At 39.2% G+C, this 19067-nt stretch overlaps 1 protein-coding gene across 3 annotated transcripts in view; it reads right to left on the bottom strand.

The window, feature by feature from the left end:
• LOC110018745 (epimerase family protein SDR39U1 homolog, chloroplastic) overlaps positions 1-19067 on the bottom strand; it is a 129485-nt gene that overhangs the window by 101820 nt on the left and 8598 nt on the right. For 2 of the 3 annotated variants that reach the window (XM_020716158.1, XM_020716160.1), the window contains exons 2-4: positions 17322-17440; positions 17161-17205; positions 16992-17070 (exon numbers count right to left, since the gene is read on the bottom strand). In XM_020716158.1, coding sequence (XP_020571817.1) covers positions 16992-17070; positions 17161-17205; positions 17322-17351 — 154 coding nt within the window. In that variant the 5' untranslated portion in view covers positions 17352-17440. Of the gene's footprint in view, positions 1-16991; positions 17071-17160; positions 17206-17321; positions 17441-19067 lie in introns of those variants that run through there. The other variant, XM_020716159.1, reaches the window with a different exon arrangement.

Here is a 19067-nt window from a genome sequence, read left to right as displayed (position 1 = left end):
ATGGCACCAAGGTGTTATAAAGGCAAATGTGAGAAGTTTTGTGTATTAAATATGTAAATACATAAGAATTGTGTGGCATGTATGTAAATTTTCCATGAGTTTTTGAATTAACTCCATAGTTAAGCATACTCATGCTAAAACACTTGAAACGTGTGGTATGTAATGCCAAAGCAGGGTTGGGAACCAAGCCATGACACATATATATACCAACCAATTAATTGCATTAGACAATTTCCCATCACGATCATAGTTAGCAGGGCTATTTTAATTATTTTTTGATGAGGGGAGAAGCCTAATTCATTTTTCCAGTAGAACTGTTTGATTATAGTTTAATGAAATTGAGGGCTTCATTGATAGTGCATTCCTTTGAGGGCTTTGATTGATGGTATATTCTTGTTGGTTTGTTCCATGTTGTTTGTGATTCCTATCATTGGTAACTCAAGGACTATCGGTAGGAACCTATGTGTATGGGATGTTGCTAATACATGTGTAATTACTCTTGAGCTATGTCGAGTTATTCCATGGAGTAGTTTCTGCTATGTGATCTATGCCTTTTCTATATTGGATGCTTCAGTTCATAAATTCCTTAACCGATCTTTTTGCCACAGTAGTTAATTATGTGGCACATGATTTATTGAATACATGAGCTTAATTAGGCGCACTGTCATCCTTATGCAGCCGTCGCTCATCCGCATTCTACAGTTTTGTTCTAATAAATCTTTCACAGGGTCCTTTGGTTGCATGGATGAGGATGCCCTAAATTGAAATGATTGAAAAATTGAGGCTAGTTACATTTCAATTTAGAAAAAGGAGTTGACCCAACACATACTATTCTGCTAGATTCCAAATATTTTTTGTTATCTTGCAAGCTAGGGGCTTTCAAATGTTTACTTTTCGTTACCTTGCTTATTGTTGGGATTTAGAATTTGTTACTATCACTTTTGTGACATGTTGAGAAAGGGTTAGGAAGTTCTAGATTGCTTTCTTGGCTAATTTATGTTTCGATGAGTTCAGTTATTGTTTGTAAAAATTTACATTAATTAGTTCTTTTTATGCTAGTAGTGGTGATGGGTAAAACGAAAGAAATCGGATCGTCTGGTATATGCAATAAAGATGTGAAGTTAATCTTTTGCGATCTCTGCCTAAAGTACATGGAATCGAGATATAGGTCAACCGCCTATTTTAACAAGAAACGATAGCAGAATATTATAAAAGAGTTTAAGAAAAACAGTGAAAAAGAATATGATATAATGCAACTGAAAAATAAATGAGTTCAGTTAAAAAATGATTGAAAAATATGGATGGAGTTAAAGAGAGGTTCCATGGGATTAGGTTGAAATCCTATAAAGCGAATCATTGATATTTCAGACAAATGGTGGACTGAGAGAATGGAGGTAAAAGTTATTAAACATTGAATGCTTTTCATTTTTTTTGATGTCATCTCAATAATATTAACATATCAACTATCAATTAATTTGTAGGTTGTGCTAACTGCCAAGAAGGACAAGTTTAGTGACATTGAACTCTGAGTTTGATGAAAAGTTGAACCTAATGTTTGGTGGAATCTTGGGCGCAGGTGATCATGCATGGGCACCAAGTGAGAGTACACACCATCAAAGTTGAGCATGTAAATGTCGAGCAAACTGCTAACTCAAATGAAGCGTTCACTCCCAAACTAAACGAAGTTTGATCTAGTAGTCTTTTCAAACGTCCTAGACCTGTGAAAAAGGAAAGTAGTGCAGTTTTCATAAGAAGCCAGATTTCTTAATTAGTTTTATGCACTAATGAGCCTAGGACATCACATGCAAATTTTATTCAACAATTTATGAGAATATTGAAATGAACTACAGATATTTATGAAAACATGACCTTTTACTTGTTTTCCATAAAGTTGTTTGAAGAATTGACTATAAAAGAGTTCTTTATATCGATGACACCTAGTTGTAGGGTTAATTATTTACGCGACTTTTATGAGAATCGCAATGTATGATTATTATGTTAATTTTTGGACTTTTTATGTTTGATTAATATGAGTGTAGACCTTACTATTATATCTTTCATTATTTTAGGAATTATCATTGTCAAGATTTTTATTTATTTATCACTTACTAAACGTAAGTGTTATTTATATGCCTTAGCTACAACAACAATGAATGACATGGACAGAAAAATTAGCAAAAGAAAAATTACAGCTGCATTATGCTTAATGTATGAGTATTAAAACTCATATATTGCTCGCTCTACTTGTATAACATCCACGTACATTGGTGGTAAATGTGTTGGGAAGTTGCAAGATTTAACAATATGTTATGTTTGACAAAAATCATATTTACCAGTCAATTAGAATAACTTCACAGAAATTATGGGCTCCATGACTCATCTAGGATGACTTTAAGAGAGATGTCAACTATAACCCTCTATGTTTTATCACAAAATGAGCCTATGGGGGAAGCCATGGAGCAATTTCAAGCAATTTCAACACTCATAAAAAATAATTAGTAAATACTTTTCAGTTGTTTTGAATGTTTTGATTAGTTTATCTTAAAAAATTATAAGACATGAAGACCTTATATTCCAAAGAACCCTATAAAGATTTCACAAGATCAACACCATATCTCGCATTTCAAGAGAGATTTTTGTGTTCATCTTTTCCAAAATTTACTTAAGTGCAATGACTCTAATATCTTACATAAATGACTAAAGATTGTATTTGAGCAATTAATGAAACACACATGTTCAACAATGAAAATATTCATATATTCGACATTGTAGATTATTAATAAAAAATGTTAAGATTGTATGTGATTTAAATGTGTGTTTAGTTTTGTAATGGTTGGATGAGAAGACAGCGTACACGATAGTAGTTTATTCAAATTTGCTACACGAACTTATAAATACAACTTTCCAAAACCATCACCAAGTTTGCCTTAAAATGAATAAATAAAATAATTATTTTAGTACAATGCTAATGAATATACTTATAACAGAAAAATATTATTTGGTTAATATTGGATATTCATTACAAAAAGGAAGTATCAAACCCTTTTCTAATGCAAAATATCATATTCCTAATTTTGAAAAAGTAAACAACATAGCTCAGGACAAAAAAAAAGATGTTTAGCAAGAAGCACTCTTCATTACGTGGTGTTCTTGAGTGTATATTTGGGGCTTGAAAAAAAAAGGAGTTATTCTATGAGATCTGCTCACATATCCTTTCAGCAAACAAGTGAAGATTGTTGTCACTATAATGGTTATTCAAAATTATATTTGTTGGTATCTTTCGCGTAGTGATATTGATTTTAATACTGCAAATGAAAATCAATCACATGTCCCTATTGACACATATGAATATCGCCTAAGCCAATCAATATTACAAGTTGAATGTGATTACATGAGTCTTTTACACAGAATGAGGAAAGTGCTGAGAAGATGATAGAGTTGAGAGAGTAAATTACAAGTGCAATAGTTGATGAGTGAAATGATGTTGTACGCTACATTTTATTTATGTATAATGTATTGCATAAATGCTTAATGTTTATTGTAATGACGCTTTATGCAACCATGTTCATGTGGAATCTCAATTCGGTGCAAATTATTTTTTTATTATTATATATGCATGTATTTTTTCACACAAGGATGACCTCCTAGGCAGATGTGGGTTTTTTTATTTTTATTTTGAGGACTATGATAACATATATAACCTTAGAGATTCTTTTGGGTGACCTATATGTTGCTATGAATTTTGACATGTATAAAATTGTCATCATGACAACCAAGATCCCCTTCTTTTTCGCCCATATGATTGTTGGTGATATGGTTATGTAACACATACGAGCTCGGTATTATATAGTTTAAAGGTAACCAAAATCTCCTTTTTTAGTCATATGATTGTTGGGGTACGTTTGGATGATTTTTGTGATAATATGCTTTTGTGACACATATGAGCTCAATATTACATGGTTTAAAAGCAATCAAGCCCCTTTTTTAAGGTCTTTGATATGCCTCGATACCAAAATCAGAAAACAAACCATGAAGAAAAACAATAGATACGAGGTAGAAACACAAACAAGGGTTGTTCTTATAAAATTCAAAAGTAATAAGCAAGATACAAATAAGCAAGATACAAGGCTGATCTACTATTCGAGAGGTAGATCGACTCTCCTGATGTGTAAAAAGATTGCATAAATTCCTTTATGTTTTGCATATTTTTTTGGATGAAAATGCACTTTAAAGAAAGATATTTTTATGTTTTTCTTGCAGGTACAATATATATTAGGAGTGAAGTGAATTGGAAGAGACATGGAGTGAAAAAAAGGTGAAATTGAGCAAAAAGACAATATAGTGGGCTAGAGCCTTGACGCGAGACTTCTAGGGCACCTAGATGCCAGCCCAAATCTATACAACCCGAGAGGCTGACGTCTAGGGTGCCAAGGGCCCAGATGTTAAGCCAGGGCCTTGGCGCTAGACTAGTTGGGCGCTTAGGCACTAGAACTGAATTTGGTGCAGTTACAGCAGTTAAACCCACCTGTTTGAAGCGTCGTTTGGGCTGACTAGAGGCAATTTGAACAGAGTATATTGGAGTATTTTTAAAAAAGACAGATTTTTGAAAAAAAAGAAAGCTTTTGGAGGGAAAGAAAGTGGAAGTTTTACTGATCTTAAAAGAGTCATCTTTAGAGTAGAAGGCTTGCTCTAGGGTAGAAGAGCAAGTCTAGAGCAGGGAATTGGTGAGAATCTGAGTTTTAAAGTGAGGAGAGGCTATAAGAGAACAACAAGGGCTTTGGTGGAGCATTCTCAAGCCTGTATTGAGGGAGAGAGAAGTTTTTTTATGTTTAAAGTATTGTATTTAACACTTTGATATGTGAATTCTCTTGAGTTCAATAAAGTTTTGTGGTGTTTTCCCTATATTTTCTGAGTAATCTCCTCTAGCTTTTTCTTGTGGTGATGTAGTAGGATGTGTAGGAAAGTGAAAATAGTTTTAAATTGTCATTAAACTTTTAATGTGATGATTTTCCTTCTGCATTTCATTTACTTATCATTCTGGCCAAATGATTTGTTATAATCCGTTGTGAACCCATAATGACTCGGGAGAGCTATGACATGAACAACTACGAAGATCACGTTAAACTATAGGGTATGAAACAAAAGTGCACTATAGGGAGATGCAAATGTTAGGGAAATAATCATTGATGGGTTCAAGATGGGGCTTAAGAAATTAAGATTACTTTAACCAAGTTTCTTTATGCAGTCGGGAGAGGGTAAAGAAGAGAATTACTCCTATTTATCACCACTCACATTTCAATTTATATTTTTCTCATTTTCTACACTCTACCACTATCACTGTAGTGGAAGATAATTTTCATCTGATTATCACCAATTCAACTAGAGTAATTAGGATTTTTGTAAAAGTAAACTTTAAACTTATTTGCATTACAGTAGGAACTATTAACACAGCTTAAATTTTGTTAAATTTCAGACAGAGGATGAATGAAGTAGGCTAGAACCTTTTCTTAAATTTGATCATCTCATTCTCTGTGGGATCAACTATCCGGACTTAAGAGAATTTGATACTACTTTGACCGTGCACTTGCGTAATCCACCTGAGCATTGAAGCATTTGTCAAGGATCATCTCTCATACCCTAGACGTCGTTAGGAACACCACAAGAAAAAAAAACAAACATAACAAAATATCCATAAAAAACAAATCCTAGGTTCCTCCCATTAATAGAATTCTCTCTCGGTATTTGAAAAACATTCATTCCAAGCTTTTCCTCACAAATTCCTTTAATTTCTCCTCCTTGAATATGTGATTAAAGCCCTCGTAGATACCCTTTACTCCCTTCTTTTTTTCTGACGCAGCACCCCGCTCCTTTCCTTTTTCTATCGCAGCAACTCGCCGCTCGACTCCTTGTGGAAGCATTCGGACCGCCTAGTCGGTTGGAGGATGTTGGACCGGTTCACATACAGGCAGCGTAGCAATACTCCCCTCTCAAAGACGTATCTTATCCTCAATGTGGAAGGATGAAAATTGCTTGTGAATCACCTCGTAAGGCTCTCATGTTGCTTCATACTTTGGCAATCCTTTCCACTTTACCAATACCTCTATGGCTCCCCCCACTCCTCGGCGCACTCCTTCAATCTCTAGTGGCTCCAGAATCACTTTCAAGTCCTTAGTCAGTGTCAGCGGTAGTGTAGTCGAGGGTGTATGATCTTCAATCGCATGTCTCAGTTGTGATAGATGGAAGATCGGGTGTAGTGTGAACGATGGTGGTAACTTCAAACGGTAGGCCACTGTCCCGCTACATGTCATCACCTCATAAGGCCCAAAGTATCGCGGTGATAGTTTCTCGCTTCTCCTTCTGGCAAATGTCTTATGTCGAAAGGACCTTAGTTTCAAGTAGACCATGTCTCCTGGTTCAAATTACACCTCTCCTGTGTTCATTCGCCTTCCTCTTCATCATTTGTCGAGCTTTCAGTAAATGTCACTTGAGCTCTGCTAGTTTCCCGTCTCTCTCTTCCAAGTACTGATCAACATTGGATACCAATGTGGTACTAAGTATTATACAAATATTCGTCCCAAGCAATCCTCTTAGCTCATAGCTTTGGTGTATCAGATACAAAACAATGTAGGTATGTCTCCACACTCCTGTTGAACACCTCTGTCTGCCCATCTGTCTGAGGATGAATACAGTACTTTTTTTTAAGGATTGTCCCTTGCAACCTAAATAACTCTTTGAGCTCTGTCAGTATCCTGTCTCTCTCTTCCAAGTATTGATCTACGCTGGATACCAGTGTGATACTAAGAATTATACCAATATTCGGCCCAAGCAATCCATTTAGCTCATAGCTTTGGTGTATCAAATAAAAAACAATGCAGGTATGTCTCCACACTCCTGTTGAACACCTCAGTCTGCCCATCGATCTGAGGATGATATGCGGTACTTTTTTTTAAGAAATGTCTCTTGCAACCTGAATAAATCCTTCCAGAAGGGGCTGAGAAATATCGTGTCTTTATCTGATACAATCGATTCCGACACCACGTGCAAACGAACCACTTCCAAAATAAACACCGCTGCGACCGACACCACTATGTAAGGATGTTGTAAGGGAATGAAATGTGCAAACCTAAGCAATCCACAACCACCATGATCACCGTGAACCCTTTTGACAGTGGCGACCCCTCGATAAAGTCAATTGTCACTTCTTCCCAAACCTTCCCAAAATATGCAAATGGTTATAGTAAACCCGCCTAGTGTCATGGTCAAGTACGACACACATCACATTTGTCACCATGTCCTCTACGTCTCTGCGCATACCCACCCAATAAAGCTCTGCCGTCATACGACTATAGGTCTTCTGCAACCCTGAGTGTTCCCCAATCCCACTGTCATGAAACTCTTGTAATAATCTAGGACTATACTTCGACGCCTTGGGTAGCACGAATCGCCCCTGGTGAAGCAGCTGTTGTCCTCTTAATGCATATCTGAGATGACCGTTCGGACCCTGTTGTAACTCGACTCTTATCTTTCTCAGCTACTCAACCCTTTTGCTCTCTGTCTCAAGGCTTCCCAATCTAGAACCAGGGGTATCGATAGGGTCATCAATTGGGGTTTTTCCACCTTTCTCGATAGTGTGTCAACTTCCTTATTTTCTAATCCTAACCGGTGTTGAATCTTGAAATCATACCCCAGTAGCTTGGATAACCTTCTCTGATGCTCCTCGGTCACCATCCGCTGCTCCAAAAGATACTTTAAACTCTTCTGATTTGTCCTCACCAAAAAAATGCCATCCAAATAAGTAGGGCCGCCACTTCTGAATAGCCAAGACAATGACCATCAATTCTAGTTCATATACTGACTTTAGCCTCGCTCTGACCGTAAGAACCTGGCTGAAGTAGACAATCGACTGCTGATCCTACATGAGTATTGCTCCTAATTTGTATCCTAATGCACCCGTCTCTACCACAATAGGTTTACTTAAATTAGGAAGTGCTAATACTGATATGCTAGTCATGTCCCTCTTCAAATTTTCAAATGTCTGTGTTGATGTTTCCCCTAATCGAAATTGGCTTTTTTTCAACTGCTCCATCAATGACAAAGCTATCGTGTCATATCCTCTCACGAACTTCAGGTAGTAGCCTGTGAGTCCCACAAATCCTCTCAACTCCATCAAATTCCTCAGTAAGGGTCAATCAAGCATAGCCTCGATCTTGGGCTGATCCACTACCCCCGTTATAGTCACCATTTGTAACTGTGCAAAAGAACATTTCTTCAAGTTAGCATACAACCGGTGCTCCCTCAATGTCTCCAAGTCCTCGGGTGCCTCATATGCTCCATCTTTGTATGACTGTAGATCAGAATATCATCAAAAAAAATCAGGACAAATTTCTTAAGATAAGGTTGAAAAACCCTATTCATAAGGGATTAAAATGTCGTCGGGGCGTTGGTGAGGCTAAACGACATCATTAAAAACTCATACTGTCCTTCATGTGCCCTGAACGTTGTCTTGTGCACATCCGTTAGATTCATCCTAATCTGGTAGTACCTTGACTTAAGATCAATTTTTGAGAAAATGAATGCCACATAAAGCTCATCTAACAACTCATAAATCGCAAGAATAGGAAATGTGTCCAACATCGTTCTCTGATGCGGGCGTAGAAAAGAGCTCGAAATCGAGTGCAAAACAGTGCCCCGAGCGGGGAGCCTCGAAACGCAGGGTCGAAACCCCGCTACACCGCGCAAAATCATGCAAAGCTTCGCGTGGCACAGGAATCTTGTGGAATCTTGTGAATTCATGAAAAGTGGATGGGTCAAGGCGAGATCGCAGAATAGCGGGAGAAGGATCGCGATCCCGCGCACAAAAACAGGGTCACTTCATGCTCCTGCCATACTTGTCTTCTTCTAAAAAGACTTTTCTTCTGGATTCATCTTACCTCCCCACTATCCTCCCTTTTGTGTAGAATTAGGAGGCTATAAATAGCTATCCCGGGTGTGTGTGAGGAACAAGCTCTGGGTGTGTTTAGTTTCAGATCTCCTATGTGGAATCTCCTTTCAATTTGTGAGTTATATTCGAGGAGGTGGTGGTATACAGGTTGTATCCCCTCCAAGGTGGTGATTGTATATTTCCCTTTTATCTTCCCCAACTTGTCTCTTTCACTTCCTTAGCAGTCGGCCACTACAAACTTCTCCCAAACTACCACATTACCGCTGCTGACCACCTGCAACCCTTCCCACTTGTTGCCCCTATAGTTCTACATCTTCCCTCCCTACCTCCAATGTTGTTGCTGTCACCACCCCCGCCAGCTATCCCGACCCACTCGCCAATCTCCACCATCCAATAAAATACATTTAGGAGTGTTTTCTTGTGTCCTTTTGTGTTTGTGTTGTCGTTTCTGTTCATGTGATGTTGTAACCCTATTTTAATATTAATGATGATTTTCTTTTTGTGTTTCCACTATTTCCCTTATTAGTTCCGATATAATTTGGCATCAGAGTTAGCTCAACCCTAGCCCTATCTTAGGGTTCCCCAGCACCCCCTACCAAATTCCCTCCAACTTTGTTTTCTTTCAGTTCCAAACTCAAGCCATGCCACCTCAGAGAGATACATCAGACTCTACTCGACAAAAGATCTAACATGAAATTCATCCTCTGCAATAGAGACCCGCTGAGTAAAATGACAGAAAGCAGAAAGAGATTACATTCGATCGTGATCGAGAGAGTCGTAGGGCAAACAAGGATGAGGATCTTAATCCGTTCCACAGGGAAGAACACAACGACGAAGAATATTGGCCGCATTATTTTGGTATCCAATATCAAAGGAGGCCGAAAGAAGAGACTTCTTATGGAGGTAAGCAGAACTTTGGCATCAAGATGGACCTCTCAGAGTTCGACGGAAGTATGAATTTCGATGAGCTATAATACGTTGAATAGATTTTTGAAAATAAAGATGTGTCGGAAGACAAAAGGGTCAAGCTAGCCGTTATTAAGTTGAAGAACGGTGCTTCCCTATGATGGAAAAATGTGCAGAGGCAGAGGAATAGGGAAAACAGTGAAAAGATCACTATGTGGGAGAAGATGAAGAAAGTAATGCAGAAAAGTAACTCCCGCCCCTCTATCGTCAAGATATGTTTATAAAACTCCACAACTTGCAGCAGGGGGATCTTTCAGTTGAAAAGTTCGCTGACCAATTGGAACACTTACACATGAAATGCGAACTGACAGAGCCAAAGGAGCAAATGATAGCCAGATATCTCGAGGGTCTGAAACCCACCATCAGCAATGCGCTACAGTTGCAGCCATAATGAAATTAGCCTTGAAGGTAGAATGACAACAGAAGCAGAGCTGACAACAATCATCATTCAAGCAACAACCTTCAGGCAGGTAGTCACCAACAATTACCACGACCGACAGGGACATCTCGGGAAACACAGACAAGCTCAGATAAGGGAATTACACTACAGAACAAAGCGTAAAGAAACAGGAGAAGAGCAACTCCTCCAGCACGGTGTCGGTCAGGAAGTGCTACCGATGTCACGGCTACGACCACATTGCCTTCAGTTGCCCGACGAGCAGGATAATTACACTCACAGATCAAAGCGTCATATAAAAAATTAGCAGTGAAGAGAAAGCCCAGGTATAGGGCGAGGACTATCACCTTCCCCCAGACGAAGGAGAAGTGCTCATGATTCGACGAATCCTACAAACCGATGATACTAGGGATTCGCAGTGGCTTTCGCCACAACAGATTCTACACCAGCTACACATTGAACGAAAATGTATGTAGTCTCATCATCGACGACGGAAGCAGCAAGAACATGGCATCAACACAGATGGTAAGGAAATTAGGACTCACAACTTAGAGACATTCTCAGCCATATTCACTGATGTGGCTGAAGGAGAATCATGTTAGGATCGACCGAAAATGCTTGTAGAATTTTCAATCGAAGGTCAACTGCAAGATCAGGAGTGGTATGACGTGATTCCTATTGATGCCTGTCACCACTTGTTGGGACAACCGTGGCAATATGACCGAAGGACTCAATACGGCTGATATATAACACGTATTCTTTCACCAAGTACGGGAAACACATCACCCTCCTTTTCTTCGACAGAGTCCGAGGTCATAGGATCCCTTTTGAACAGAACGACGTCAGTGGAACCAATTTCAGTGATTACACCATAAGGGATGACAGAGACACTGACCCCCGATACATTACAGAAATGGTGAAGTTATGTCAGGCCGACATCATATGGGCACCACCACAATGCGAGAAGGGTCTGATTACTCTCACCATACACGCAATTAAACCGATCATAATACTTCAGGAAGATTCATCAATATAAGCGTGGTGCATGGCCTCAGAAGAACGGATCGATATGGCTATTTTCTTGCAAGATAAGGAATATCCTCAGATACCTCGGGAGGCAGTGGAATTGCCAGTGGGATCTAGGGTGACTGACAACGAAATAGAAGCTTCAACTAATGAAGTCAAAGCCCCAAAACCCCAAGAGACTGACACGGGCGTAGAACAGCCCCCAAATTGGGGGCAGAATAGCACCCCAAGAGGGGCGCCTCAAAACAGCGAGATGGAAGCCCCGCTCCACCGCACGAAGCTTCGGGTGATACTGGAATCCCGTGAATTCATGAGAAGCGGAACAAGTCACAGCGAGATCACAGAATAGCGGGAGAAGGATAGCGATCCCGAGAGCAGGAACAGGGCTGGTCTCGAATCTTCGTGATCCAGGGCTAGTTCATGCTCCTTATACACTTGTCTTCTAGAAAGGCTTTTCTTTTGGATTCTTCTTATCTCCCTACTCTCCTTCCTCTTGTGTAGAACTAGGAGGCTTTAAATATCTATCCCAAGTGTGTGTTTGAGGAACAAGTTCTGAGTATGTCTAGATTGTATCATCATCTTTTATCTTTTCCAACCTGTCTCTTTCACTCCCCTTAGCCACCGACCACTATAAACTTCTCCCAAACTAATACACTATTGTTGTCGACCACCTACAACCCTTCCCACTTACTGCCCTCAAAGTTCTGCATCTTCCCCTCGCTACCGAAGAAAGGGCTCATACTAGGCTTAGTAACCCGTTAAGCTGTTGAAAGACATTCGTAAACTGTTGTGGGAGTTGTTGGACCCCTTCCAGAAACTCTGTCAACTTTGAATCTTGAATCTCCTCAATTTTCTGCAACTCCACCAAATAGCCTAGTCCTACTCCCCGAATCGACTTGACCATGGTTTTGAGCGACACCATGGTTTTGTACAAGCTAGCATCTCCACTTAGCACCACCTTCCTAACCTCCACTTAAAACTCTATCATCAAGAACTTCTAGTCCACCTTCATCTCTTCCAATGTTCGCAGTCACTTTATCCCTAAAATCACATATGTGCTGCCCAAATCTAAAGAAAGTCTTTCGCCACCTGTAGATCATGTAGTGTCAGAACCAACCCCTTGAAAATTCTTCTACCTTCCCTATCCCCATCATGATGTTGAAGCTCCCTTTAGTCACCAGCTTCAACCCTAGCTTCTCCCCAACCTGATTTGCGATAAAGTTATGTGTGGCCTTGCTATCCACCAACACCACAATCAATTGTTCTCCGATCCATCCCCTCACTTTCATGGTGTGATTTGAGGTGAATCCCAGCACCGAATTGAGAGACACCTCTGCCACATCTAAATTCAGATGCTCCTCCACTGCTTCCCCTTTTGATTCCTCACTCCTTATATCATCCTCCTGAACCAAAAGAATCTGAAGGGCATGCTCCTTGCAACGGTGTTCTAGGGCGTATTTCTTCTCACAACGGAAACACAATCTTTTGGCTCTGTTGTCCTGCACTTCTGCATCTGTGAGGTACTTGAAATTTCCCCAATGATAAGGTGTTGTACTCTTCTCCTTTCAGCGTCTCTTTCTAAAATGACACCGTCAGAGTTCTCGATCGATAGAATCCTCAGGTGTTGCTTCCTTTGTCGGTCATCTTCACTTGTTTCTTGTCCTCCATCATCTGGAAGAGCTCCATCATTTTCCTTAAGTCTCGCGGTCTCAAGGGGCAGATGACTGCTCTTATGTCGGGTTTTAAGCCTTTCAAGAAGTTCCCTTCCAATACTGCTCTCAAAATCCCCCTCAAACTCACTTACAAATATCAAACTTCTCTCGGTATCTATAATCGACCCCTCTTGAGTCAGAGCATAGTTGCTCATGTAAGCCTCCTTCCCGAATGGCTCGGAAATGCTCCAACAAGCAATCCTTAAACTCCTCCTATGAGTGCATTAGATACCTTGCCTCCATCCACTGGAGCCACGCTAAACCCTTCCTCTCCAAGCATAATTCCACTGTCATGAGTTTCTCTTCCTCAGTCAACCCGTTGATTGCAAAGTATCGCTCCACCCGATACACCCATCCATGCGTATCCTCCCCTTCCAAGATTGGCATCTTCAGTTTTCTGACCCTTGCATCTCCATCCAACCCCCTCTTCCTCTAGTATTTCCACTTATGCTTATAGGGTGAAACTTCCATCATTGGTCATAAGCATATCTCACTCCTAAATCCCTCATTCCTCCATCGTGCTCTTCCTTGCCCCTTACATCATCCCTCCAATTTTCAGCCCATCCCCCCTCCATTGAAAGTCTCCACTCCCCCTCTCTCAGAGTCCTAGAGGGACACTATTGTAGGTGGATGAAGTCTTCTTCGTTGTCTTCTCACTCGATTTCCTTCCCTTTTGACCTATCCAAGGATTCCTTGATCAACCCTTGGTTAGGCTTTGCAACTGGAGCGATCGGCAGGGCCTTGGCTTTCATTTCCATGAATTTTTTCATCATCTCCCACATTTCTTTTATGTTCTCAAATCCATCCTCCATCCGACTTTCAATGGAAGTAAACATGTTCTCCATGGTGGCAAACCACTCTTCCATTCCCGATCTAATTTGCCATACCTCTCTTCTAGCACATCCACTTTCTTTGCCGCCATCCCACCAAGATCAACTCTCTGATACCAATTTGATATGCCTCGACACCAAAATCAGTGAACAAACCACAAAAAATGACAATAGATAGGTGGAAGAAACACAAATAAGGGCTGCTCTTACAAAATTCAAAGAAAATAAGCAAGATACAAAGTTGATCTACTATTCGAAAGGTAGAGCGACTCTCCCACAGCCTAGATGTCGCTAGGAGCACCACAAGAAGAAATAAAATAGCAGCCACACCAAAATATGCATAAAAAACCAAGCCTTAGGTTCCTCCCTTCAGGAGAATTCTTCCTCGGCATTTTAAAAACTTTCCTTCCAAGCCATCCTCTCAAACTCCTTTAATTTCTCCTACTTGAATATATGATTAAGACCCTCGTGGATCCCCTTTTCTACCTTTCTTTTTCTGTCACAACACCCCTCTCCTTTCCTTTTTCTGTCGCAGCAACCCGCCGCTCGACTCCCTGTGTAAGTGTCCGACCCGCCTGGCCAGTTGGAGGATGTTGGACTGGTCCCTCCTGGACCAGTTCACATACAGGCGGTGTAACAATCTTCTGTCTTCTTACAAGTGCAAGATTATTCGTCGATTTATCCTTTGCTTTGAGACCTCACAGTTTTATAAATCTTTAAATATATTTATATTATTTTTGTTAGTTAATATTTCATGTAATTGTTTGTAGTTTGTGGTTTTAAACCTTCAGAAAATATGAGTTCGAGGTCTCTTGTGCCTTTAGAGTCTTGTACTGCAACTATAGATTGTAGTGTTCTCTACATAATTCATGACAAGAGTATGATTATTGTAGAAAACATTACAGATGTCCAGAAAATAGATAAGTAGAGAACTGTGACTTCTTCAGTTGGGCAAATCAATTAGATGATTCCACCTAAAATAGTTATCAGACGTCGAGAGTTTCTTTGGAGAATAAACTATCTCTTTAAATTGATTATCTGCATTTCAAATTCAATATCATGATAAAATGAATTATTTTTTTAATAGTTTTATTTTTAATTTTTATTGTTATATTACTCACTGTTTAGTAAGGTGTCAGTTTTTAGGTGTAATATTTAAACTTAAGATTTTTTAAGGATTCTAAATGTAATTTCTATTTTCATGCATGGGTTATTCAATCTGAAGTGGTTATGTTATAAATAACACAACAATGCGATCGAAAAAAAATCTTTTTATCATAAACTGCGGCAATGCAAGTTATACAATACAAACAGACACATAGCTTTTGCTCAGCAACTTCTGTGAAGGTGTAGATATGGCATTAAACTTAAAAAGGAGTACAAAAATAGGTCCTTAAATCTATGCAAAAGACGCCCTATCATCGCAGAGGATGAAAAAAAGCTCTGATGATTCAAGAGCTGTATCAAAGGAAAATCTATATAAAAGAGCCATTTGGGCACAAAAATAGGCAGCCCGATTGAGTTCCTTAAGAGCAAAATGAAAGAGAACTTGTTTAAAAAAAGTCAAAAAAGCAAAAGTATGGAATTGTTTCGAATTAGCACCTGCTGCACAGAAGCTTTTAAAAAAGCTGCAACTATCCCAGACAGACCCTAAAGCTCAGAGGAAATGCTACATCTAAACCTTACAAGAGAACTTCTAAGAATTTTATTACCACCACAAAATACCCAACAAGACGATCATCCAAAAATGATCCTTCGACCCTATGACCCTATAATCATAATTTTTGGGCACTACTGAAAACAATAAGCCTTGATCATATTTGCAATAGAAAATGTCCCGCATGTCAAAATCTTACCATTATAATATAAATATCAAAATTAATTTAGGTTTATTTTCTAGTAGAAGAAAAAAGAAAATCATAATATCAATTGGTCATATTTGCAAACTAATCTCTATTCATATCAAAGGAATCTTAAATAAAAACCGTAATGCTTTAGGTTTAGAGTTTACCTTCTTGTGTCCATTAAGATAAAGATGACGATGATGCAAGGAGAGACCTCCAAACTTAATTCATTCCCTCTTCTCCAACTCAGTTTCCTCTACGTTGAGTTTATTATAGCCATAATCGAGTAGATAAGGCCATTACATACAAGGTTCCATCATCAGTTGTAACCTCAATTCTCAGTCCTCTTGTGTTCATTTGCACCTCTCCCAAACTCAACCTTAAAAGGGGAACCTGAGGTCCTGGGAAAGAAATTGAGTTGAGTCAATTCAGTTGGACCATCCCAATTCAGTTAGAAAACAATTACAGGTTTTACACAATCACTCTCCGACTACCAACTCCCCCTCCATTGACGGTCCCAATTCAGCTGAAAAATGTTACAGGTTTTACACAATCATTTCCCGACTGCCGACTCCCCCTCCATTGACCGCTTATCTATTCACCAAAATCACTTTTGACTACAAAATAAAAAATTACCAACCTTTCACCATTGCACTATGAGTATATTCCACAACAACCACAGAAGAAAGATGCGTGCTAAGGTATCGGAATGTTTCAAGGATGAAGGGATGCAAATGAAAGAGACAATTTTAAATTCAGTTCTTAGGGAGAGATTCAAGAGCTGCTACAGATAATATCTATTAAAGGGACTGTGAGAGCTCTTCAAACAACTCTGAAAAAACAAACATAAATTACTGTGTTTTTTAAATTTATCTGTGATAGTTTTTTACTAATAAAAGGATATTGCATTAATACATTTAAAATTTAAATAGACTAAAATTTTCAATAGTTATTTTATAACTAAATAAACACAATTGTTTCCCTACCTTTATTTCATAGCCAACCAAACAATCCTAAAAAAATTGAAATTGAATGTATTTGCTTTGCATTTACTTTGCATTGCATTCTCTAAATACATGATTACTAAATGCTTGCAGCCAAAGAGCCCCTTAAAATGGATAAAATTGACACAAAATAAATTCGCTATCATTAGTAGAAAATAACACCTTGATTAGGAAGTTGAAAGATAAAGAGAGACAGCAGCATTTTTGAAAGATAAAGAGAGAGCAGCATTTTCTCTAAAGATAGAAATTACATAGTTTGCAAAAGGCGTACCATAATAGCCAATTGCTGTTGCGCTGATCAGAACAGAAGGCCGTGTACTGGAATTCATCTTATTAATCAGATCAACCACCTTCCACAATGGCTGAATGTCAGATCTTGAGAATTCTCCAATTGGAAAAATAAAAAAAGAGCTAATTCATTAAGCAAAATGGTTAGAGACCTTAGAAGTAACTTTGACTCGGCTTTGCTTAATTTCCTTCTTGACCTACCAGACAAAGAAAATGAAGGTAGGAGGATGCTCTCAATCAAAACAACAAAATCACTAAAATTTTAGATAATGTTTAAAAATAAATAAATTATGGATACCTAACATCAACTAACCTCAGATGACCATCTAGTACTTATGGGCATTCCAGCCAAGTTTACAACAGCATTTGAACCTTCAATACACTTATTCCACCCTTCTTCTTCCGCAATCACAATCTCAGGAAACCTTCGCCCTGCAATTTATCAAAATTTTGTTCAAGTAAAACATAGATTTAATCAATAAAGTTTATGCCAAATAGTTAAATATGCTGTTTAGCGCCACCATTTTGGAACATCGCGTGCACTGACATTGAGACATTGGTTTTCGCTGAAAACTATGCCCACTTCATGAGTACACTGGATAGTGTTCTTGCGCTTTCCAGGTACCAAGCACGAATAAATATAATTATATAAAAAGCATAAAATTTGTCAAGGCCATTTTTACTCTACATTACGCCAATGTTCATGAATTATAAGAGAAATAAATGTCGAAATGCTAGTAGCTGCGGTGTTGGAAGGAGGATCGGGTTGCACCTTCTTGGCAGAGATGGTAGGTGGTTGATATTTAACGATATTCGGCCTTAGATGAGAATGCAAGCGATAGCAAATGGTAGAATTGTGGTCAAACATACTACAATGAGAGCAATAAGAAGAGTGTGGTTCTATTTCAACATTTTGTCAATATCCATTGTGAGTGGTTCCAATCCGGAGCTGATTGAGTGATATCCCTCTCAACTAACACACAAGCCACAGAGAGTCTGGTGACAGCAAGCGTAGGACTATCAACCTTGAGAGGCTTACCGTAAGCAGTTGCTAAGGAGTAGAGAATTTTCAAGTTGAACATATGTAATTTTAACCCCATGAACAGGTGTAATTTTAATCCCAGAAACTTTATCCAAACATGAATGATAGGGGACTCTGTTTTTAGATCAAAATCGACAGTCCACTTGAGAATTCCCGTAAAAAGGTTGTCGATCTTGATAACTTTTTGAGAAAAAATGCGAGTGTAATCGACAACGTGAGATAACTGAATAAGTATATATTGACTATCAAGTAAGCTAATATTTCAACTACCCAATAGCTTCATAGCATTAAACTCTTTCCTTATGATCTCTAATTTTGGGTGACCATAAAGAAATTTCCCCACTAAAGCAAAAAGCCAAAAGGAAGCGATAGTACTGGTTTCAACCTCAGTGAGAATAAAAGCAGACTTCCTATTTTTTTGTCAAGCTTTTTAATGAAAGTGTGATCACTACCACCTTCAAGAGCATCGTGGAAAGATTGAGGAACATTGCAGGACTTGTCAATATGAAAACCATGCTCTGAACCTGAAAGAGGAGCACGAGTAGGAATAAGAAAGTTGCCGGAAAGTGCATTCACATAGAAACACATCGTCGAGGCCATCTCTAGAACGGTTGGCGAGCTACTAGAAAAAGGCGAGCAAACTTCACTTTCTGTCGGGCAGAGCAGTGCGACCCGAGGAAGGAAGACTGCGAGCGTCGGGCCAAATTGAAGGCACAAATTGGTAAGTAGCAGAGCGAGAACAACGAAAACAAAAGAGACCTTCGTCGTCGGGCACAACTCCGACGGAAGCCCTTTGATGTCGGGCCTAATCGAAGGCCTGAATGCGTCAGGAAGAGGAACGACGGACGAGAAAGTCGAAGGAGAGAAACCCCTCGACGTCGGGTAAGAGGAAACTGATTGGCACTGCACTCTTCGTCGTCGGCACGACAAAATCAGATGAGAGAAGTCGTAGAATTAACACAGGGAATCGCCAACCGGCTAAACTCTAGTAGAGCTACCGCCTGCGCCTACATATAT

This window comes from Phalaenopsis equestris, unplaced genomic scaffold (genome assembly GCF_001263595.1).
Source record: "Phalaenopsis equestris unplaced genomic scaffold, ASM126359v1 Scaffold000036, whole genome shotgun sequence".
Lineage (NCBI taxonomy): Eukaryota > Viridiplantae > Streptophyta > Magnoliopsida > Asparagales > Orchidaceae > Phalaenopsis > Phalaenopsis equestris.
This window is presented reverse-complemented; position numbering and strand designations above follow the sequence as displayed.